The following is a 20,749-nucleotide window of genomic DNA, read 5'->3' as shown; positions in this document are numbered from 1 at the left end:
CGGGACCGGCGGCGAGGCCGCGGCATCCCGGGCACCGCGCCTGGGCAGCCCGCACGCAGATGCCGGGATTCCCTCTGCCCGCGGGCACCAGGGGTCAGGGCACAGCGGGCACGCAGCAGCCCTGGCACCGCACTGCCAGGATGTCCCAGCCCCCCGGACACCCCTTACCCACGCGTGGGGCTGGCAGTGCCCCCGTAACACACAGGCCAGGGGAGGTGTAGGCTGTTTTGGCAAGAAATGGTCAGGTATATCGTGGACCATCGATTACAGAACAGGCTGCTCTAGGTGGATTTGGGACACCGCCAAGTCCTTAAGAGTTTTGAGCGTTGGTGCTCGTAGTTCTCAGGCAGATGCTTTACTAGGGGTAAGCATCAAGATTTAGCACCAGGCATAGTGGGGTATCTAATCCCAGTTTGGGCCCTGGCTTTTGTGGCATTCAATTGATCTTTGTTCTAAGATCTTTGATGTGGAGGCCTTATTGGCATCTTGGGCTTGTGACAGCTCAGTTGCTTTTTAACTTCAGCTCCTTGGATAACGCCACCCTACCCACAGGCCCTCTCCAGGGCAGCATTTCCCAGCCCCTGCAGCATCTCCCCCCTCCCAAAACCCCTGGCAGGCAGCAGAGGCAGGGGCAAAGTGCAGACACTTTAATGCGAGTCCCTTCCCAGCAGATCCCCGCGGGGAGCGCGGCACCTCGGTGGGGACAGACAGGGACCCACTGCGGCCACCCCTCCTGGAGGGAACACGAGTGGGGCCTCTCTGGCCACTGCCACCACCGTGCTGGCCCCACGCACCCCCCCTCCCACCCACTCGACTCAGGCACTGAAGAGAGACCCACACCCACGTGCTCGGGGGGCCACGGGGCTGCTGGCACGGCGCTCGCCCCAATCCCCCCCGTGCCCATGGGCACACGGACACGGAGCAGCAGCAGCAGCACTTTTCCAGTGTCACTTGCCACAGAGGACGGATGCTCTGGTGGCCCCTCAGCCCCAGTTTTGGCTGTGACGGGCACGAAGTGCCTGGAGGGACCCGGCTGACGGGGAGGAGGCAAACCAGGACCCCAGGGCTGTGTGGGGAGGGGGACAGAGTGGCTGGCAGGACCTGCAGCGCAGACATCCCTCCCCAGGGGCGGGTGCCCCTCCCGGGGCTGCAGCCGGGCGTTTGGCACGGTCCCAGGGCAGCGGGTGGCTGCAGGCTCCTAGAAGACGTAGATCTTGTCCCGCTGGACACAGTCCAGGTCATCGTCCAGCGTCAGCAGCACCTGTGGGGCAGGGCAGTGAGGGGAGCGGGGCACTGGGGACCTGGGGACAGCGGCTGCCGTGCCAGTGGAACCAGCACCTACCAGGAAGGAGCCGAACATGGCGATGGAGGAGAGGAAATGCCAGATGTCGTGGTCGTCAAAGAAGTCGAGCAGGATGCAGTCACGGTTGTGCTCCCGGGATTCAGCTGGTGTTTTCTGCCGGGCACAGGGCCAGCGTCACTGCGCCTGCCCACGGCCACCCTGCCCGCCCCACCGCCCATGCCACCCTCCTGCTCACCTGCCAGGTGCTGAGCCCCTGGAAGAAGAAAAAGAGGGCGAAGCCCCAGACCACGGAGGTGCTGATGATGCAGAGCAGGGGGATGAGCTTGATGCGCTCGCCACTGCGGAGCTGCGGGAGAGGCCGGGGTCACCGTGTGGGCAGGGGCTGGCAGCAGTGCCCACCCCTGCCCTGCCCTGCCCGTGGGGGCCGAGGGCTCAACTCCCACCTTCATGATAATGTAGAAGGCGAAGTAGAGGAGGAGGTTGCAGATGCCGATGGCCAGCAGGTAGGAAGCAAAATCATTGGGGCGGACAATGAGGCCGTAGGCAGCGCTGGGGAGGCAGGGACAGGCAGTGGGGTCAGCCTGGGGGTACCCCTGCCATGCCCACTGCCCCCAGAGCATGTCTGCAGCCCCCAGGAGATCAGGCAGCACGTGGGGACTCCGGGGTGCCACAGCTGCAGGGGGACCTGTCATGCTGGGCTCACAGCTGCCATGAGCTGCCAGTCCCCAGCCTAGCTCCATGGAGGGATGGCAGTGCCACAGGAGAGGGGTGAGGGCAGCAGGGTGGGATCTGCCACGTGCCCAGCTCTGCACTCACAGCGACCAGTTGATGATGTTCCCCATGACCAGGAGCACCATCCGGTCCTGCAGAAGAGGAGGGGGCTGTGAGGGACAGCAGGCAGCAGCTCTGGGGGGGCTGCCAGGGAGGGTCTCTGCAGAGCCCGGGGCCCCGTGCCAGCACTCACCACGTACATGGGCCCGCTGCACTGCCGCACGCAGTCCGTGTACAGCACGTGCAGGATCCTGCGCAGGATGCCCGAGTCTGTGGGGACAGGGGACGTGACACAGGGGGGCCACCACACTGTCCCCTCCCACCTCGCTCCCGGTGCCCCCCTCACCCAGCTTCCAGCGCCCCATGTAGTACAGCTGGGTGCTCAGCAGCAGCGTGGCCACGATGTGGATGACGGAGAAGACGATCCAGAAGGCCGTGTTCCCCTTCCCAAACACCTGCAGGGCGAGCAGGGAGCTGGCAGAGAGCCCTGGGGACAGGCAGAGCCAGCCCCCCTCCCTCAGTGCCCACCACACTCACCACGCCCACCACCGAGAAGAAGATGACGAGGGCCAGGCAGGCGTAGGCGCTGTAGGCGCTGGCGTTGATGTCCGGGTGACGCTTCTGGTAGAGCTTCAGCATGCAGAGCCCCGCGATCATGTACATGAAGGAGGTGTCTGGGGGGGCACAGCGGTGAGAGGGGCCTGGGCGGCCCCGCTGTGGGTGGGGAGGGACCGGGGGAGCACTCACCGAACTGGAAGTTGGTGTAGTTGGGGCAGACGTGGTAGCAGGCGCTGAGCAGCCCCTCCATCATGAGGGCAGTGCCCATGGCGTAGAAGAGCCCAAAGTGCTTGGGGATGCCACACTCCTGCGGGGCAGAGGAGAGGCAGGGAGGGAAGTGGGGGGTCCCGGGAGGCTGAGCCCCTCTCCAGGCAGCCCGAGCCCCCAGCAGCCCCGTCCCTCACCAGGGCGTGGGCGTCGTTGCGCAGCAGCGCGCGGTTGTAGTTGATCTCGCGCTGCAGGATGATCAGCAGGAAGAGCAGACCCAGCAGCACGTAGCCCAGGTTGCTGAGGATGTTGTTGAAGGCGCTGCGAGGAGCCAGTCCCAGCGTGGGTGCTGTGAGCCCCCTCCCTCCCCGGGGTCCCGCTGCAGCCCAGCCCTGGGCACAAGGGACCCCCAGCCATCCTCCACCGTCCCCCCCAGCCCACCTGAGGTTCCCCAGCGGGTGGGCGCACAAGAAGTTGTAGTAGCAGATGTCCTGGTTGCCGGTGACATTCACCACCTGTGGGCACGGGCAGGGTGAGGGACACAGGGGGCTCCCAGGGACGTCCCCACCGTGCTCAGAGCACGGTTTGGGACTGCACCCCCAGAACTCCCAGTGAGGAGCCCTCCCTGCTGCCCCGGCCACACTCACCGTCTGGTAGGTGATGACGAGCTGGATGACGGGCAGGGCGTAGAAGACAGCGATGGTGGCGATGTTCCTGGGAGAGGGTGGGGCTGTCAGGGGGTCCCTGCTGTGCACGCCAGCCTGGGACACTGCTGGGTGCCCCCTCCCCACTGCCTCCCACTCACCAGAAATAAATCTGGTACTTCTTCCGCAGCACCCGCTTGTCCTTGCGCGCCAGGTCGGCCACGCACAGGTATTGCTGGAAGGAGAGGGGGGTCAGGCGCCTGCCTGGCCAGCGGGGACACGCTGGGGCTGGGGGGGACACGCACCTTGGTGCGGATGACGTTCTTGTCATAGTCGATGTCGGCCAGCGTGTCGTAGTCATCCTCCTCCACGGAGCTGAGCGAGTCCAGGCGCGGCCGGCCGGCCACGTTCTCCAGGGACCGCTCCCCTGTGGCCAGGTCGGAGTGATCAGCAGGGCCCAGGGCCATCAGCAGGGTCCTGGGGCCATCAGCAGGGCCCAGGGCCATCAGCAGGGTCCCGGGGCCATCAGCAAAGGCCCAGGGCCATCAGCAGGGCTCTAGGGCCACCAGCAGGGTCCCAGGGCCATCAGCAGAGCCCCAGGGCCACCAGCAGGGTCCCGGGGCCATCAGCGGGGCCCAGGGCCATCAGCAGGGTCCCGGGGCCATCAGCAGGGCCCCAGGGCCAGCCCGCTTGGTGCCCACCCCCCAGAACCCCAATCAGCCCCAATTAACCACTGGGCTGCCTCCCTGCCAACTCCCACTGGGGACAGGTTTCAGCTCCCTACAGCCCTGCCCTGGGGACAGGTGTGGCAGTGCCCACACGGGCAAGCACTGCCCCGTGTCTGTTCCCTGGGGCTCTGCCACGCTGGGAAACACCAATGGCCAGGGGACAATGTCCTGCTCTGCAGCCCCTCGGGTGCTGCCCTTGCTCTGAGGGAGGGGAGCGGGGGTTCTGTGTCCTGGGCACAGCCTGGGGCTGGGCAGATTTCGCCCTGATTGGCCCGACCCTGCCCAGTACCAGCATCTACCCATGGGAATGCTCAGTGGCCTCGCCGGGCCGGAGGGCGTGCGCCGCTTGAACTGCTCCTGCCCTTCAAAGGAAAGCCAGAGTTACTGAAGCAGAGCTCCCCGAGGTGTGCTACAGATGGAAGCCCCGCTGGGGGCTGCACGGAGAGGCCAGCAGCCCCAGGATCCTTCCCAGAGAGGAGGGGACAGAGCCAGGATGGGCACGAGGGTCCGCAGGGCTGCGGGCACACCACTCACCCACGTAACTGTAGGAGACTTCCGCTGAGCCCAGGCTGTCTGTGATGCCCTCGGTGCTGCTGGAGGAGCCGTTCCCTGCAAGGACAAGGACAAAGGACAGGCAGAGGGTGGGCACAGCCCACGGGCAGGGCTGAGGGACAGGGGACAGAGCGTGGCACTCACCGAAGGAGCCGTAACCGTAGCTGTCGTAGGGGTCGTGGTTCAGGAAGGAGTTGGGGATGCTGCGGGAGTGACCTGCGGGACAGGAGGGTCCCTGTCACCCTCTGTGGCACCCCTGACCCAGGGCTGCAAGGCCATTGGGCACACAGCAGCTCCCACCACCCCTGCCCTGGCACGGAGCGAGCTCAGAGCCAAGGACAGAGCTGGCACCTACCCAGGAGTGATGCTGGGAGTCCCCGGAAAGCCACGAGAAGAAAGAGATAGACCTGGTGAGATGCACAGCCCCAGCACAGCCCTGCCAGCCCCACAGCAGGGACCTCCCTGTCCCCCTGACACTGGGATCTACCCCCAGGGACTCAGGGGGATGCTCCTGCAGAGGCAGAGGCTTTGCCACAGGCTCAAGAGGGCAGAACAACGAGGAACTCCCCAGGCAGAGCCCTCCATGCTGCTGGCTGCTGCCTCCAGCCCTCACCTGTGTCCAGGCTGGGCGAATCCATGGCTGCCAGGAGCCCCTTCCTCTTGTGCTGCCTGCCAAGGGAAGTGTCTGTCAGCCCGTCTGTGACACTGCTGGGCCAGGGGACACAGCCCCAGGGTCCCCAGCAGGACTGTGCCCACGGGCTCAGCACCCAGAGGGGCAGTGACAGCCAGCACTCACCGGCAGCTCTCCCAGCAGGCGATGAGCAGCGTGAGGATGTAGAAGGAGAGGAAGATGCCGAGGCAGAAGAGCACACTGCGCACGTAGGCCTCGGCTGTGCAGAGCCAGGACAGGCCCTCAGCGGGGCTGGCACCTCGGGGGCCCTGCCATGGGTCCCCACAGAGCACCCCCAGCCCCCCCAGCCCCTCCCAGACTCACAGGTGATGGCAGGTGACACCATCACCTCCAGCATCTTCTGCCGGTTGTGCTGATCCACGGGCTCATCTGGAAGAAGGCAGGGACAGGGCTCAGCTCCCTGCCCAGTCCCCTGCTTGTCCCCACACACAGCCCACGGCGGCAGCCCCACTGCAAACCTGGAGAGGAGTTCTTGGAGAGGGGGTAGTAGGGCAGAGCCCCCCCGCACGCCTCGTCCTCCGTCTTCACCACCACCACCACGTAGAAGCTATGGCTGGGGAAATCCTTCTTCTGCAGCAAGAGATGGGGGTCAGCAGAGCCCAGCAGGGCATCTCCCATGCCAGAGGTTATCCCTGGGACATCCTCTGTGGGTTCTGGCAGCAGCAGGCAGGGCCTGGGCACAGCCCAGCCCCGTGGCACAGCCCCATGGCACAGCCCAGCCCCGTGGCACAGCCCCACGGCACAGCCCAGCCCCGTGGCACAGCCCCACGGCACAGCCCAGCCCCATGGCACAGCCCCACGGCACAGCCCAGCCCCGTGGCACAGCCCCACGGCACAGCCCAGCCCCGTGCCCACCTGCACTGTGATGGCCGCCTTCTTGGTCATGGTCTGGTACATCCCGATGAAAGCCACGTTGTTGTCCAGGTCATAGACGGGGCACTGTGGGGCAGAGGGGCCGTCAGCCCCCCTGGGCACCACAGCTCAGCCAGAGAGGAGAGCCAGCACCCAGACCTACCAGGATGTCCTGGATGGAGATGACGGAGCAGGGGAAGGCCATGGCTGAGGTCACCTTCACGATCACCGAGTCCACTTCCTCGGGGAACTCGTACTTGAAGTACTGAGGGGACAAAGGGCCCGTTGGTGCCACGGTGGCCACGCTCCCCTATGGGTGCAGACCCCTCCCGTGCCATGCTGTGCTGGCTGCCTCACCTGCGGCTGGGCGGCCGTGGCATTGAAGCTGAACCTTTCATTGGTCCTGCAGAGAGCACGGGAGAGGTGATGGGTGGTGAGGGGGCCCACAGCCCCCGCAGCCCCCACAGGCAGCAGGCAGGGAAGGGGACAGGGACACAGGGCTCCCCTCACCGCAGCACAAAGTTCTCCACGCGGGTGACCCGCAGCTGGTAGGAGGTGTTGAGGGAAAGAGTGGACACATCCACGTAGAAGTGCTGGGTCTCCACCTCAGCCTTGGTCTGCGGCTGGCAGAGCGTGCGGCTCACCTCCTGGTACGCGTATTTCCGCTGGTACCTGGGCAGGGAGAGCCCAGGTGTGTGCCCAGGCGTGTACCCCTCCCAGGGACCCTGCGTGGGGCATCCCAGCCTGGGGAACTCCTGAATGGGGCATCCCAGACTGGGCAACTTCTGCATGCGGAGTCCCTGCCCGCCCCCTGGTACTCACAGGCCCCGGAGGATGAGCGGCACCTGGAAGGAGACCACCGCCTCCTTCTGCCTCACCACGAAGAGGACGGGCTGGTCCTTCTGGTCCGAGAGGACATTGACGGACACCCGCACGCCCTCGGTCTGCAGGGACAGGGGCAGCCGAGGCGTTGGCCGGGCAGGTCGGGCCGCGGCGGCTCGGAGCGAGGGCTGGACTTTGCTCGGCCGCCGTGGCAGGGCCGCCGTGCCCGGCGCAGCCCGCAGCCGGCCCGGGCACGCTCAGCCCGCGGGGGACGCGACCACCCCGGCTCACCCTGTTCCTGCGGACGCTGTGGTTGAAGGCGTAGATGTTGAGCAGGTTGGCGTGCACCCAGTCGCTGTAGGTGGTGTTGAACTGCGCTTCCTTCTCTTGCACCTCGCGGTCCCCGTGGAGCAGGGGCTGGGGCCGGACGGGCGGCGGGGGCAGCAGCGCCCCGGCCAGCAGCGCCCAGGCCAGCACGGCCGCCGCGGCGCCCGACATCCCGCCAGCATCCCCGGCCAAGGTCCGCGGGGCGGGACGGCACGGACGGCACGGAAGGGACGGGTCGGGACGGGGCGGACGGACGGACGGACGGACGGGGCGCTCAGCCGGGGCGCGCCCGGGCGCGCTGCGCCATGGCCGGGCCGGAGCGGTGGCGGGCGCGGTGCGGGGCTGTGCCGGGGCACGGAGCCGCTCCGGGGCCGGTCTCGGTGCCGGTCCCCTCTCCCCTTCCCGTTCCGCACCGCGGTAAACACGGACCGGCGGTGACGTCAGCCCCGGCGCACGCCGAGCGCCCGGCCGGGGAAGTGACGCGGCGGGCGGGGCGGGGGGACCGGCCCGAGCTGGGGGGACCGGCCCGAGCTGGGGGGACCGGGCCGAACCGGGGGAGCGATCCGAGCTAGGGGGACTGGCCCGAACCGGGGAAACGGCCCGAGCATGGGAGGACCGATCCGAACCGGGGAAACGGCCTGAGCTCGAGGGACCGGCCCGAGCTTTGGGGACCGGCCCGAGCTTTGGGGACCGGGCCGAACCCGGGGGACCGGCCTGAACCCGGGGGGACCGTCCTGAGCCCGGGAAGACCGACCTGAGCCCGAGGGGACCGGCCCGGCCGGGAACCCCCGTCCCGGAGCACCGAGCTCCGTGCGCGACCCCACCGGGGAATCCCGGCTCCATAGGGAACCACACAGGGGATGCCCTGTCCTACAGGGCAGCCCCTGTCCCATATAAAACCCCGTAAGGGAGCCCTGCTCCACATGGGACCACACAGGGGCAGCCCTGCTCTATAGGGGAGCCCCATGGCCATACAGGATCCCGGCTCCAAAGGGGAGCCCCTGCTCCATATGGGATCCTGTGGAACCCCACAGAAAAAGCCCTGCCCCATATAGAATGCTATAGGGCAGCCTTGTCCTGTATAGCCCCTGCTCCATAGAGACCCCATATGGAGCCCCTGCCCCAACAGGGAAGCCCAGCTGCCATGCAGCACCCCAAACACCCACCCAAACCCCTCACCCGGCCTCCCTGCCCCTAAAGTCCATGAGGACATGGAAGAATCCTGTCAGAGAAGGGCTGGGTCTGCCCCATCCCTTTCTCCTGCTGCTCTCTGGATTCCTACCAGGGTTCCTGCAGCCTCTCCCGTTTGTTGCACCCTTCACCACCAGAGATGGAATAATTCAAAGTAACTTGGGAGTTTTCCCATGCTTGGGGGAAGCAGGAGTGATGCCACGCTGCATTTTTGGTGAGTCTCCCAAAACACCCCCCAGTTCCAGCTGTTGCTGAGCCTCCTGCTTCCAGGCCTCTCTCCAACAGCTCTGTGACCTTTCTATCCCATTTTATTTGCCTGCAGCTGGGGGTTTTGATTTAAAATCCCCCTCAGAAGGGGCTCAGCCCTGTGTCACCTCACTCAGAGCCACTTCCTGGGCTGGCTCTGACATCCAGGACCGCTGCCAGCTTCCTGCTCTGCTCCAGGGGACAAACGCCACGAGACAAGGCTCTGCTGCTATTGTGCACTTTATTTCTCCGGGCCCTCCTGTCCCTGAGGATCCCACAGCTCGGCCAGTCTGCCCATGGCCTCCAGGTGCAGGTGGTGGCGCTGGCGGCAGATGGGACAACCTCAGGGACAGACATGCGGGAAGAGAAGCAGAATTCCAGCCGACTCCTCGGCCCTGGTGGAACTCGAGTTGCCTCTTGCAGGATGGCTGTGAGCAGGATTGTGTGGGGATGTGCATTCCCTGTTTGTTCCAGGGCCGTTTGAGATCAATCTCTCAGGAATCCAACACAGGCCGATGTCCTGTCGAGGGCCAAAATAAACCAGTCCCCTTCACCTGCAGCACCATGCTCGCAGGTGTGGGTGCAGCACCCAGATCTGCACGGGGAAAGGAGGAAAAACAGACAAAACCAGCCCCAAAAACAGCAGGAATTAAACGAGGAGCAAGGATCTGGCTGAGCACAACTCCCAGAGGGAGCTTTGGCAGCGCCTGCCCGGCCCCGTGGAGAGCTCCAGGAGTGACCAGGACAGGGCAGGAGACGGCTGGGCACACACACACACACACACAGGCTGCGACACGGTGGGTGAAACATTGACATTTATATTGAAATATGCACTAACAGTGACTTCTACCAGCCGATGCATTTTTGCCAAAGCAGAATCACAAAGGTTGTGTCCCGGGGAAGGCTGGGGGCAGCGGGTGGGCAGCGAGGGGAGGTATGGGGGCCTCCCTGCTCCTGCCTCACCCTCCCCCAGCACCTCACAAGACTCTGTCATTTCACATCTTTTGTTTGTTTTCCTCTCTGCTGCATAAACACAAAACTGGACACGCTCACTCAGAGGAGGCCACAACTCCAGCCCAGCCCCGTCCCGAGGGACATCCAGAGCTGGAGCTGAATTTTTCTCACAGGAGGCACTCGGATTTCAGCACGGGGTGAGCAGAGGCAGAGCCCCTCTTGCCCACCACACCTCTCAGGTGAGCAGGGCAGTTTCCTGCCAGGCAGCAACAAGCAGAGCCGAGAGCACTGAACCAGCACAGAGCACGGCACCTCAGCAAGCCAAGCCTAAGCAGAGCCAGCAGAGCCTCCCTGGTGAGGCCAGAGCCTGCCAAATTGCCCGGGCCACTCGGCACCCTGCCCACGGGGCTGGCTCACAGCGAGCACAGGGTGCTGAGCAGGCAGAGCTTTACTGCAGAGTACATTCCTGGTTAGCATCTCTTCAGCCAAACGCAGCAGCAGCAGCAGGGAGGGAAGGGAGCAGGGATGCAGAGATTAAACTAGCACACGGCCTTGTCTCACAAGCCTGGAGATGGAAAACTCTCAGGGAGCAAGAATGGGTTTTATCCCAGCTCCCTGAGGGGGCTGGGGATGGGATAAACCCTTCCCCAGAACTCTCCACTGCACTGTACTTTGAACCTTTGATTTTCCACTTGCCCTCCCCAATATTTCCAACCAAAGCTTATGGGAAGCACGAGCAGTGCTCTCTCAAAGCCTGCCCTGCAAGGCTGTGGGGCTCCAGGGAGCAGCACCCTGGTCTGATCATGGGGGTAGGATGTGATCCCTCCTCTCCCATGGCACTCTGCAGCTCCCTGTGTCTGATCCTGGCCAGGGGAATGCTTCACCTTTCCTTCATCTGTGTGTAGATCACATATACTGGAAACAAAACACACACTATGCATGCAATCCAGGCAGGAATCCTGCTATGATCAAACCTACAGGAGGAGGGGGATGAGGTGGGACGTTAGGGGATTCCTCAACGCTAGGTCAGAGTTACACACCAGCCCTTGGCCACAGCAAAGGGCAGACAGACTATGTACAGTACCTGTGGGCTTCAGCAAAGCCACCTGACACCTGAACCCTCCCTTGGAGCACGGAGTGAAGCTCTCTGTTCCTCCCAGGATTACCTGCCTGGCATCCCACGGGAAGCACAAACCCAGCGTGGCACCACTGAGCTCCAGCTCCAGCAGGTAAGGCAGGGAGGAACAGATTTGGTTTAAAATAGGTTATTTGCAAGTTATCAATTCATCTAGGGCTCTGCCTCTCAGCTCCAATCCGCTTCTTTCTGGAAGAGAAGCTCTGAGTTTGAAATGAAAAGTTCTTTTGCTACAACCAGCCCTCTGAACTACAAACCAAACCAAAACCCCACTGAGCCACAGCCCTTTAGGAGGGCACCTGCCCCTCTGGCTCCCTTGCTCGAGGTGAGGAGCAGTGTCTGGAGCAGGAGAAGCTACACCTTAACTCCACTTTTACTCTAAGAGGCCATAGTTGCTCAAATAAAATCTTTATACAAGTAAACCAGTAGTGATAAGGAAATATACACCTTGGGATCTGTAAAGCTTCAGAGTGATTTAGGCCTTGCAGCCAGGGGCTCTTCACGTGGGTTTGCTTTAGAAAAAAAAAGGATGTAACAGTCATACTTAATAAAAAAATAGAAAAAACCTGCAAAGAGCCTGGGCATCTCAGAGGGATGTCTGTCAGTTCCAGAGGAGTGAGGAAGTGACTGCCAATTACTGGATCATTAAAATCCTACACTGAGCAACTGCTAAAAGCCAGCAACATCACGGGCAGCAGGAGCAGGGGCCAGCAGCAGCACCCACGTGGGAGCATTCCCAGCAGGGCTGCGTGGGAGGAAGGGAAGGTGCCCCCGCTAGCAGGACTGGGGAAACGAGCACAAGACAAGCACTGGGGAGTGTTACACGAGTTCAGGTAACTGTTTGCTTCTTTGAATTTCTGAATTCCAGTTTCAAGCTGCTTCAGAAAGGAGTGAGAAAGCAACACGTGTGATTTAACCCCCCTCAGTAAAACAAACAAACAACAAACAAACAAACAAAAAAAAACCCCAAACAAAAAAACCCCAAACCGCCTAAAAGGTGGAACCGAGTTTGGAAAAATGCATCTGTTCTGGCTTTTGCAAGTGGAATGTGATTCTTGTTCCCAGGCAAATACACAGAGCACAGAGCTGCAGCCAGGAACGGTGAGCCAGGAGCGGGCTGTCGGACAGGCTACAGGGGGTCTAGGACAACCACGGGGCAACAAGACATGAGAGGGGCACAGAGTGACAGTCCTGTTCTCGTTTCAAATGAGGAATGGTTTAAAAGTAAAACTCTTCTTCAGCTAATTTCCTCCTGCAATAAAACCAACCCAGCCGGCCCTCGTATGTACAAGACCAGTTAAACATAGCCTTCCCCCTCAAAACACTAGGTACGGACATCCGGTAACATTCTACAATGGAAAGTGCTTTAAGAAAGAAGGATTCTGTAGTGCCAGTGACAGAACTGATCTGATGGGCTGGATGATGCTCTCCACGCTGACAGCAGCGCCTCAGGCCAGGGCAGCTCGTTTCTCCTCGGGGGTCTCCTCCAGCAGCTGCATGATCAGTTCGTGGAGGGGCTTGCAGACCTTGGCGTAGCCCCCGCCCGTCAGGTGCAGGAAGTCGAACATGTCGTGGTAGGAGATGGTGCCATCCGAGTGCACGAAGCCCACGTCCACGTCCAGCAGCTGCACGTTGGGCAGTTTGGGCAGAGAGGCTTTCAGCAGATGGTTCACCTTGGCGTTCTTCTGCCGCAGCGGGTTTGGCTTCTCTCCACGAGGTAGCAGGCCCTGGCACGAGAGGAGGCAGAAAAGAGCTTTGATGCTCTGATGGCATCAGGAGCCCTGCTTGCCCTTCCAATTTGGGCTGCCTGTCAAGGTTTAGGATGTCTGTGACAAGAGGAAATCATCCCTTCAATTGGAATTTGTTCATTCAGGCCTAATGTGAAATGCAAGTGAAGGAGCCAGATGAGCTCTAAGCACTGACTGGCAGGGAAACTGCTTTCTTTTATTTTTTAAATGTACCAGCTTGTGCTCTTTCCATACACTTTCAGCTCCTCAGCAAGACGGGCAGCAGCTTCCTTAGGACACAGAAGCCAACTAGGATTCCCAATGCCAGCTGGGACTTGGGCACCTATTTTCCCCTCACAGGGGAAACATTAACATTAATAAATGGGATAGTTACTGGGAATGAGTCCACCCAGCTCTGGAATGGCCAAAGGAGGGCTCCTGCAATGCCAAGCAGTGAGGGGAGGCACACAGCAGAGGGCAGATCAGGGGACTGCCCTCCCAGCACCACCAGTGACTCCCAGTAAGGCAGAGCACAGCCCAGGGAGCAGGGACGTACCAGCACAATCACTTTGGCCTGTGGCTGCTGGGTGTTTATCAGGCGCACGATGGCCTCGATTCCCCCTGCCACTTCTTCTGCTGTGTTTTCGTGGTTATTTGTTCCAACCCAAACAACAATGACCTGCAAGGAGAGAAAGATGTTTGCAGCTTTTCCAGAGCCAAGTGGTAACAGGGGTGATGACCCTGAAATCCCTGCATGAACACCATGTGTGGCCAGAGGGCTGTAGGGACAGTCAGGCTCAAGAGTTCAGCCCTGGGGCTGGCACTGCCCACTGCCCTCAGGGAAGGCACAGGTGACCTTCACTGCACACCTGGATACCTCACAAGCTCTGCAGCTCGTACCTTGGGTTTAATGTTCTCCAGTTCACCGTTCTTCAGTCTCCATAGAACATGGCCTGTGGTGTCTCCTCCAATCCCAAAGTTCAGTGCATGGAGCGGTGAGAAGAGCTCTCGCCAGATCTGCAAGCAGAAACCAACGTGCTGCTTCAGAGCAGCATCCTGCCTGTGAGGCAGAGACACCACACGGGGTCCTCAGGGTCACTGAGGGCAGCCACGAGCCCTGCTCTGAAAACTCTCTCCACAAAGGGCACCTGGACAAGAACCGGGTTTTATGTGGAGTCAGGAGAGATGGAGCTGCTGAGGTTCAAGCTCTCAGACCTGGCACAAAGGAAGGAAAGATCTCTGGAGCAGTGATTTGCTGCACTCATCAGAGCCCCAGAGCACTGATCTATTGCAGATCACGGTGTCCCTGAGCACAGGGCCTTTGAAGAAGGAGTCTATGACCTGATTAAATCCTTCTCATCCCCAGGTAACAAAACTAGAACAAAGGGAAGCAGCTCTTGCAGAACAAAGCTGCTCAGCTGCCACCACGGCAGAAGAGAACTCTTCTTCCCCTCAGTAATTTTAGGGAGGTACCAGTGGAACAATGCCCCTGGCACCCTGAATTCTACAGGCTAAGTGTGTGCTGGCCATGCCAGGTACAGCAACAGGGAACTCCATGGCCCTCAGGAGGCCGGGAGGCAAAAGCAGCCAGGTAAAGCAGTGTCCAGGCCCTGGGGAGTTCAGGAAGCAGGGCAGGAGGGCCTCAGGAGACAGCAGTGAAAATGGGAACAGTGGAAGTCATCAGTGTTACACATGATCAGCCACTGGGTTAGAGAGGGATGCTCCAATGGCTCCAACCCTCCCTCCCTCCATCCCTACCTCGTACTGCTGTAGCAACTGCACCATGGAGTCCCCCACGAAGAGCACGTCGGGCTCCTTGTCCTTGCAGTCCAGGACAAACCGATTGTGCTGCCAAAGAGAGCGACAAGGTGAGCTCCAGGTGACGCTGCCCCAGGGCATCCACCCCTACTGCAGCACAGGGACAGCTGCCCTGCCAGCTCCCCCTGCCATGGCCTCCAGCAGCCCTGCTGGCATTAACCCCTGAGCTGCTGGACACTGCTCCCAGCTCCACAACCCCTTGAGGATAGAACTTGGCATGGCTTAGTTCATGGCGATTGCTCCTTGTCCTGTCACCGAGCATCACTGAGCTGAGTCAGGCCCCATCTTCTGGAGATTTTGTGTGGATTGATGGGATCCCCTGTCAGTCTTCTCAGGAGTAACCCAGCTCAGCTCCTGCAGTCACTCCTCATCAGAAAGATGCTCCAAGGACACACAGGTGTGACAGCTGCCAGCTCCAGGCTGTTGTGATCTCGGGGTGCCCAGTGTGGCCTGGCCCAACACCCCTCAGAAAGGAGGATCCCCCTGCCAGCCTTACCTGTGACATCCACCTGTCATCTCCCTGAATGTCCTCGGCGGCGTGTGGGACTGCTGCCGGGTTGGAGTCTCCCATGCCCATCCTGTTCCTGTGGGAAGAACAGCTCACAGCCTCTGCTCCAGCAGCTCCCACAGCAGCAGGGCTGCCAAAGGGCTGCAGGAATCCGCTGCACACAACTCCTGCCTGCTCCTGCTGCTGTGCCTGCTGGCAGCTGGCTGGGAACAGCAGCACGGATGTTGCTCCATGCCAGAGTGACTCTGCAGCACACATTCCCCTGGAGCCAGGCCCCGATGGATGCCCCAGCACAGAGAACAAAGCTCAGCTCAAGGATGCTCTGCAGCCCCACACCTGAGCCACGAGGCTTTAACAGCTCAGCAACCACGGCTGACTCCCAGGATAAGTCCCTATTAGCGCCCAGGGATCCAGCTTACAGCTGCTGAGCTGCACAGTCCAGGTGGATAATCTGGCTCTGGGAGCAGAGCAGCGTGGTGGATTGATCCCATTGATCCCAGAATCCCAAACCATTACAGATCAGGAGGGGTCTCTGGAGATCATCCAGTCCAACTCCCCTGCCAAGGTAGGGCCACCTGGAGCAGGTGACACAGGAATGCATCCAGGTGGGTTGGAATGTCCAGAGAGGGAGATCCCCATCTCCTGGGCAGCTGTTCCAGTGCTCTGCCGCCCCCCCAGGGAAAGAATTTCCTCCCCACATTGAGTAGAAATTTGTATTTTAGTTTATGGCCCCTGCTCCTTGTCCTGCTGCTAGGCATCACTAATGAGAGCTTGGAGCTATCCTGTGGCGCTCCCTGGGGAAATCTGTGCGGATCGATGGGATTCCTTTCTCCAGGCTGACCAGGCCCAGCTCCGCATCATCTCCCTATCACAGAGATGCTCCAGCCCTTCATCATCCTCGCACATCCCGGAGGATGTACAGCGGGAAGAGCAGCGGGGCGATGCTTCCCGCGGCCGCCGCTCGCAGCCCCCCGCGCTGGGCTGGGCCGGGCCGGGCCGGGCTGGGCTGGGCCGGGCTGAGCAGGGCGGGTTCCCCCCGCAGCCCCCTCCCCTTCCTCCTCCCGCTGTCCCGCTCCCCGGCGGTGCTGGCGGACCGGCGCCGCCCCGCCCCGCGGTGCCCCCGCACTCACGGCGGCTGCGGCTCCTTCCCCCGCGACTCCATGGCGGGCGCGTCCCCTCCGCTCGGCCCCGCGCCTGCGCCGCTTCCGCTTCCGCTTCCCCGCGCGCGCCCCGGCCGCCGCTTCCGCCCCGCGCCCGCGGAACTCCCGCCCTCCCCGCCGTGACGTCACTGCGGCGCTCCCGTGACGTCACGCTGCGCCGAGGCGAAGCGCCAGCCTGGGCGGGGTGATGGAGTCGCTCCCTGATGGAGTGATGGCACGAGGAAACATTTTCCTGTTTATTGTGTGTTTCACCCTAAAACCACGGCACCTCCCGCCCCTCGCCGTGATGTCATTCTAACGCACCCTAACGTCATTCTGCCCTGCATGTGCGGGGTCCCTGATGTCCCTTTAAGGAGTGATGTCACAAGAACAAGTTTCCGATTACAGTGGGTTCTGCTCCAAAACAGAAGCAGCTCCCTGGCCCCTGGGATGCACCAGATGGGGCGGTCTCACCTTGACATCATTCAGCTATCCCCACTGGAGAGTGACGTCAGACTCATCTCCCATATCTCACTGGTTTCTCCCCAAAACCGCAGCACCCACCGCCCGCCGCAGCCCCTCTCCGTGACGTCATTCTGCTCCCGAGATGACGCGTGTCCAGGTGTATGTGACCGGGGGGGTGTGGCCGTCCCTGATGGCGTGACGTCACGCGCGGCAAGTTTCCCATTTCCCGCGGCTTTCTCCCCAAACCCGCAGCACGCTCCTTGCTCTCTCCCCTCTCCGCCGCGCGGCGGCGCCCTCCGCGGGCCGCGCACCCGTGACGCGAGCGGTGACGTCAGAGCACCGCCCCCGTCGCCATGGCAGCCGCCCGCCCCCCGGCGCCCCCCCGCGGATGAGCTCACGCGGTGCCGCAGCCCCGCGGGGGGGTTCGCTCCGCGCGACAAGATGGCGGCGGCGGCTGCGGCGGGAGGAGGCGGCGGAGCGGGGGCTCCCCCCGCGGCCCCCCGGCTCTCCCCGGCCCCGCCGCCCCCGCGGCCCCCCGGGCCCGCCCGCATCGGCTACTACGAGATCGAGCGCACCATCGGCAAGGGCAACTTCGCCGTGGTGAAGCTCGCCACGCACCTGGTGACCCGCGCCAAGGTGAGTCCCCCGCGGGGGTCGCGGCGCCGGCCCGGTGAGCGGCGAGCGAGCGGGGAGCGGCCCCGAGCCCCCCCTGCCCCGGGCGGGCGCTGCCGGGGCGCGGGGCCGCTGTCACGGGTGACACGGGTGTCCCCGCGGGTCCCGTGGCTCCGGGATAACGTGGAGGTGGAGCGGGGGGATGCTCCCGCGGTACCCGGGGATGCTCCCGGCCAGCCGGGGGGACGCGGGGGCCAGGTGGGAGACAGGTCGTTCCTTACCGGGACGGTGGGAATCGATCGTGGCCGAGCCTTCAGGGCCGTGGGAAAGCGCAGGGAGCAGCGCGAGGAAGGAAGGGCCTCCCGAGGGAGCGGTGGATGCAGGTACGGCCGCGCTGCCAGGTGAGCCCCGGAACACGGCGGCAGATCCGGGTGGATCCCGGCACGGGCGAGCCCCGGAGCGCGGCAGGAGATCCGTGAGGAACCGCGCTGTGCTCCCGGTGGTGCCGGTGACACCGGGCTCCCGGGCACGGCTCGCGGTGCTGCATGCAGCAGTGCCAGCCCGGGATGGCCCCGGAGCTGCGGCAGGAGCGGGGCTGGCACGGGCAGGCAGCAGGCAGGCCCGAACCATAGCCCTGCGCCTGCCCTGCTGCTCTTGGCTCCGCGCTGGCTCCTGCAAGCGCTGCAGAGAGGATGGTGCTGGCTGGCCTTGTCCCTCTGTCAGTTCCTTGGGGTGTCCCTCTGTCAGTTCCTGGCATTGTCCCTCTGTCAGTTCCTGGCGTTGTTCCTCAGTCAGGTCCTGGGGTTATCCCTCTGTCAATTCCCAGGGTTGTCCCTCTGTCAGTTCCTGGGGTTATCCCTCTGTCACTTTCTGAGGTTGCCCCCCTATCAATTCCCGGGGTTGCCCCCCTGTCACAATTTCAGACATTGCCCCTCTGTCAATGCCTGGGGTTGTCCCCTGTCAATTCCCAGGGTTGTCCCTCTGTCACTTGCACGAATTACGCCTTTGTCAATTTCTGGGGTTGCCCCTCTCTCAGTTCCAGGAGCAGCATTGTTTTGAAACAGGAGGAGAAATCCGCCATCGCCTTGGTTTGTTGGAGCTCTGGCTCCTTGCCCGGATAATAAAGTGAAATTAATTTCAGGGGCTATTTAAACATCGGTTATAACACCTCCTGGACAGTTCTTTTCAGAGCTGGGCTGTATTTGCCTGCCCTGACGGCTGTTTTGTGCCTGCAAGTGCTCGGTGCCACAATTGAACCTGCACTTGAGGTGTTCTCCCCATGATGAACGTGAACCTTGCTGAGAGAAACGGGGTGATGGGTTCAGGTGCCCCAAGTGCAGGGCACTGGCCCCTCTGCATGGAGATCACTCCTGGAAAAGGAGGGATGTAGCTCCAAGCTGCTTTCCTCTTCCTGTTTCCAGACTCATCCTTGGGTCAAGGTTTCTTCTCAGTGGTGCTGACTCTGAAGTTTGCAAAACACCAAATCAGAGACCATTTTTGTGCAGGAATAGTTGATTTTGTCTGAAGAACGGCAGAGTACACACACAGATTTTGTCTGGAAATTGTGTTCCGAGTTTACAGGTCCAAGGGTTTTGCACGTTGGCTTTGGGTGATGGAAGGGGACACTGAGCTTGGAAAGCTTTGCTTTACAGCAGTGTACACTCATTCCCAGTGCCCTGGAGTGACTGAGGGTGGGCTGTGGAGTTCAGGAAGCAGCGTTCTGGTGGGATGGTGAGGTGCTGGGGGCTCTGGAGCAGCGGGTTTGACCTGCAGCACGTTCCCTGCATGCAGGAGATCCAGTCCCTGTCCCTCTGAACTCCGGGGGCTCCCCGAGCCCGGGGAAATACCTGTGCTGGAACAACTGCCATCTGTTCAGCTGAGCTGGGATAGCTTGGAGCTGAAACTTGACCTGGAAGCTTTCTTAAGTCCGAGGTCAGGTTTCCTTTCAAATCCCAGCCTCTGGAGAGGAGTGCGAGTGAATGGATTGGATTCTGCTTGCAGACCCTGAGCACTTGGGTTCAGTACTTTTCCTTCTCTGACAGAGCTGTTGCTGTTGGCTCTGGGAGAGGAGTGGGGAAGGAGAAAGGAGCTGCCTGGTTCAGGCTCTGGGACTCATGAGATTAGAGGGGAGGTGTTGATGTAAATGCATTGGAAAAGCCAAATCCTTATGGGGAAGCGTTTTTGACTGGCAGCAGAAATACAAAATAATGCTACTGCGAGCTTGTCTTCATCACAGTTACACTTTTAACGCTTTGACTTAATGGAAACAACTTGGAAGTGAGCGAAACCTTGGCAAAATGGTCCCATTTAGGCATCTGAAAGAATTCTTTGATCACGCAACGCAGGCGCAGCCCGGTTGCTGCCTGAGCTGGCAGCCCCTGCCCGAGGTGCTCCTGCTCTCCCAGTAGTAGCTGCGTAAGAGAACCGGGCAGCTCAAATATAGCCACCAAATCCCTGCACAAACTTGACCCCGTGTCACATTCTCTTAGAGAAAAGCGGGTTTGCTCGGCACGGCCCCTCCTTGGGAAGGACTCCTGCACCGTCTCAGACGGAATTCTGCTCTGAGTGTCTGTGTGAGCTTGGAAATGGTGTACCCGTGATCTGGGGCCTTTTCCAGAAGGTGGAATTAGTGACGGTGTGGGCTGGTGCCCACTGCTGAGCCCGGGGTTAGAGGTGGGCTGGGATGGGTTTGGATCCTGTTTTCCTTTCTGACGGACATTTACCAGGTCAAGTGGACTTTGACATGACAGCTCGAGATAACAGCCAGAGCATTCCTGGCTTGTGTCCCCTTTTCCCTGAAAAGGGAAGCAGAGGGTAGTTGGGTCCTGATCCTAATGGGCTGAGATTTTCCTGGCCCTTGGGAAGTTGAGCACTGCATTTGTTTAGAGAGAGGAGCAGAGTGCCCGGCCCAGCTGGGCTGGCACGTTCTGCTGACACCCAACGTTGCAGTTTACATAGAACTGCATTTCAGGAGCTGAATGTGGGTCAGCAGTGCTGGGGACACTGAGGAAGGGGAATGTTAATCATCCCAAAGGGCAGGAGGCCTGTATTCATAATTGTCTCCGCTGGAGCTGATGGAATAGGAGGGAACAGTCTGCAATTTACGTATTAACCAAGGCAGCAATTTACATTCAGTCCCTGCCCATGCAAAGTTGGACTCTTGTGCTCTGTCAGAGCTGCTCTGATGGCTGGGCAGGAGCTGGAGCCACTGCTCTGACCTGGATGAATTGGGCACCTGTAGGATAGATACCGTGCTGCGTCCCTCCTTCTGTCCACCTTCCTTTTGTCTCTTCTCATCTTCTACAAGAAACCCTTGTTTCTGTGCTAAAAATCTTCAGACTGACCTGCTGAATGAATTGTTTTCCACAGAATTTCCATTTATAAATCATCCCAGTGACTTCATTAGAATTCCAGCTCTGTTTAGGCGGTGGGGTTGTTTTTAATGCCACATTTTTTCAGGAGGGCTGGTCAGGGAATGTTGGTGAGTGTGCCAAGGAGC

General features: G+C 61.2%; 3 protein-coding genes and 1 long non-coding RNA gene across 11 annotated transcripts in view; 2 read left to right on the top strand and 2 right to left on the bottom strand.

Annotated features, from left to right (window-relative positions):
• Positions 1-632: 632 nt before the first annotated feature.
• Positions 633-7,919, bottom strand: SIDT2 (SID1 transmembrane family member 2). 4 transcript variants are annotated; one of them, XM_074527794.1, is made up of 28 exons: positions 7,420-7,919; positions 7,129-7,250; positions 6,817-6,978; positions 6,664-6,709; positions 6,470-6,571; positions 6,310-6,393; positions 5,913-6,024; positions 5,758-5,823; positions 5,560-5,653; positions 5,377-5,432; positions 5,119-5,130; positions 4,908-4,979; positions 4,746-4,820; positions 4,511-4,573; positions 3,789-3,910; positions 3,645-3,718; positions 3,487-3,553; positions 3,281-3,354; positions 3,037-3,160; positions 2,822-2,939; positions 2,612-2,748; positions 2,421-2,529; positions 2,268-2,344; positions 2,120-2,166; positions 1,747-1,852; positions 1,539-1,649; positions 1,343-1,456; positions 633-1,261 (listed from the first exon to the last, which is right to left on the bottom strand). In XM_074527794.1, exons 1-28 carry the CDS (start codon positions 7,624-7,626, stop codon positions 1,199-1,201), a joined length of 2,616 nt encoding a protein of 871 aa, XP_074383895.1. In that variant the 5' UTR covers positions 7,627-7,919; the 3' UTR covers positions 633-1,198. The 4 variants fall into 4 exon arrangements, with proteins under 4 accessions (XP_074383895.1, XP_074383897.1, XP_074383896.1 ...); XM_074527796.1 differs by lacking the exon at positions 4,511-4,573 and having other exon boundaries at positions 7,420-7,918; XM_074527795.1 differs by lacking the exon at positions 5,119-5,130 and having other exon boundaries at positions 7,420-7,918.
• A 583-nt stretch (positions 7,920-8,502) lies between these two features.
• LOC141725213 (uncharacterized) lies at positions 8,503-11,999 on the top strand. The gene is made up of 2 exons (XR_012577061.1): positions 8,503-8,860; positions 8,969-11,999. It is a non-coding gene; the product is annotated as an uncharacterized LOC141725213 (long non-coding RNA).
• Positions 9,690-17,672, bottom strand: PAFAH1B2 (platelet activating factor acetylhydrolase 1b catalytic subunit 2). 2 transcript variants are annotated; one of them, XM_074527808.1, is made up of 6 exons: positions 17,532-17,672; positions 15,023-15,110; positions 14,467-14,556; positions 13,609-13,725; positions 13,265-13,387; positions 9,690-12,708 (listed from the first exon to the last, which is right to left on the bottom strand). In XM_074527808.1, exons 2-6 carry the CDS (start codon positions 15,101-15,103, stop codon positions 12,430-12,432), a joined length of 690 nt encoding a protein of 229 aa, XP_074383909.1. In that variant the 5' UTR covers positions 15,104-15,110; positions 17,532-17,672; the 3' UTR covers positions 9,690-12,429. The 2 variants fall into 2 exon arrangements, with proteins under 2 accessions (XP_074383909.1, XP_005495493.1); XM_005495436.4 differs by lacking the exon at positions 17,532-17,672 and adding an exon at positions 16,165-16,323.
• Positions 16,993-20,749, top strand: part of SIK3 (SIK family kinase 3) — a 69,495-nt gene continuing 65,738 nt past the window's right edge. For 2 of the 4 annotated variants that reach the window (XM_014273022.3, XM_005495439.4), the window contains exon 1: positions 16,993-17,274. In XM_014273022.3, coding sequence (XP_014128497.3) covers positions 17,080-17,274 — 195 coding nt within the window. In that variant the 5' untranslated portion in view covers positions 16,993-17,079. The remainder of the gene's footprint in view (positions 17,275-20,749) is intronic. The other 2 variants (XM_005495440.4, XM_074527793.1) reach the window with 1 other exon arrangement.

This window comes from Zonotrichia albicollis, chromosome 27 (genome assembly GCF_047830755.1).
Source record: "Zonotrichia albicollis isolate bZonAlb1 chromosome 27, bZonAlb1.hap1, whole genome shotgun sequence".
Taxonomy (NCBI): domain Eukaryota; kingdom Metazoa; phylum Chordata; class Aves; order Passeriformes; family Passerellidae; genus Zonotrichia; species Zonotrichia albicollis.
The sequence above is the reverse complement of the archived record's forward strand: the minus strand, read 5'-3'. Positions and strand labels throughout refer to the sequence as shown.

Coding starts and splice junctions, on each gene's coding strand:
- PAFAH1B2 (XM_005495436.4), bottom strand. CDS start 16,196: ATGGAGTCGCGGGGGAAGGAGCCGCAGCCGCC. Junction 13,388..13,608: donor TGGAGAACATTAAACCCAAG/GTACGAGCTGCA, acceptor CTCTCCTTGCAG/GTCATTGTTGTTTGGGTTGG. Junction 12,709..13,264: donor AGGCCAAAGTGATTGTGCTG/GTACGTCCCTGC, acceptor CTCTCGTGCCAG/GGCCTGCTACCTCGTGGAGA.
- SIDT2 (XM_074527794.1), bottom strand. CDS start 7,626: ATGTCGGGCGCCGCGGCGGCCGTGCTGGCCTGGGCGCTGCTGGCCGGG. Junction 5,824..5,912: donor CTCCAAGAACTCCTCTCCAG/GTTTGCAGTGGG, acceptor GCCTTCTTCCAG/ATGAGCCCGTGGATCAGCAC. Junction 2,749..2,821: donor CTACACCAACTTCCAGTTCG/GTGAGTGCTCCC, acceptor GTGCCCCCCCAG/ACACCTCCTTCATGTACATG.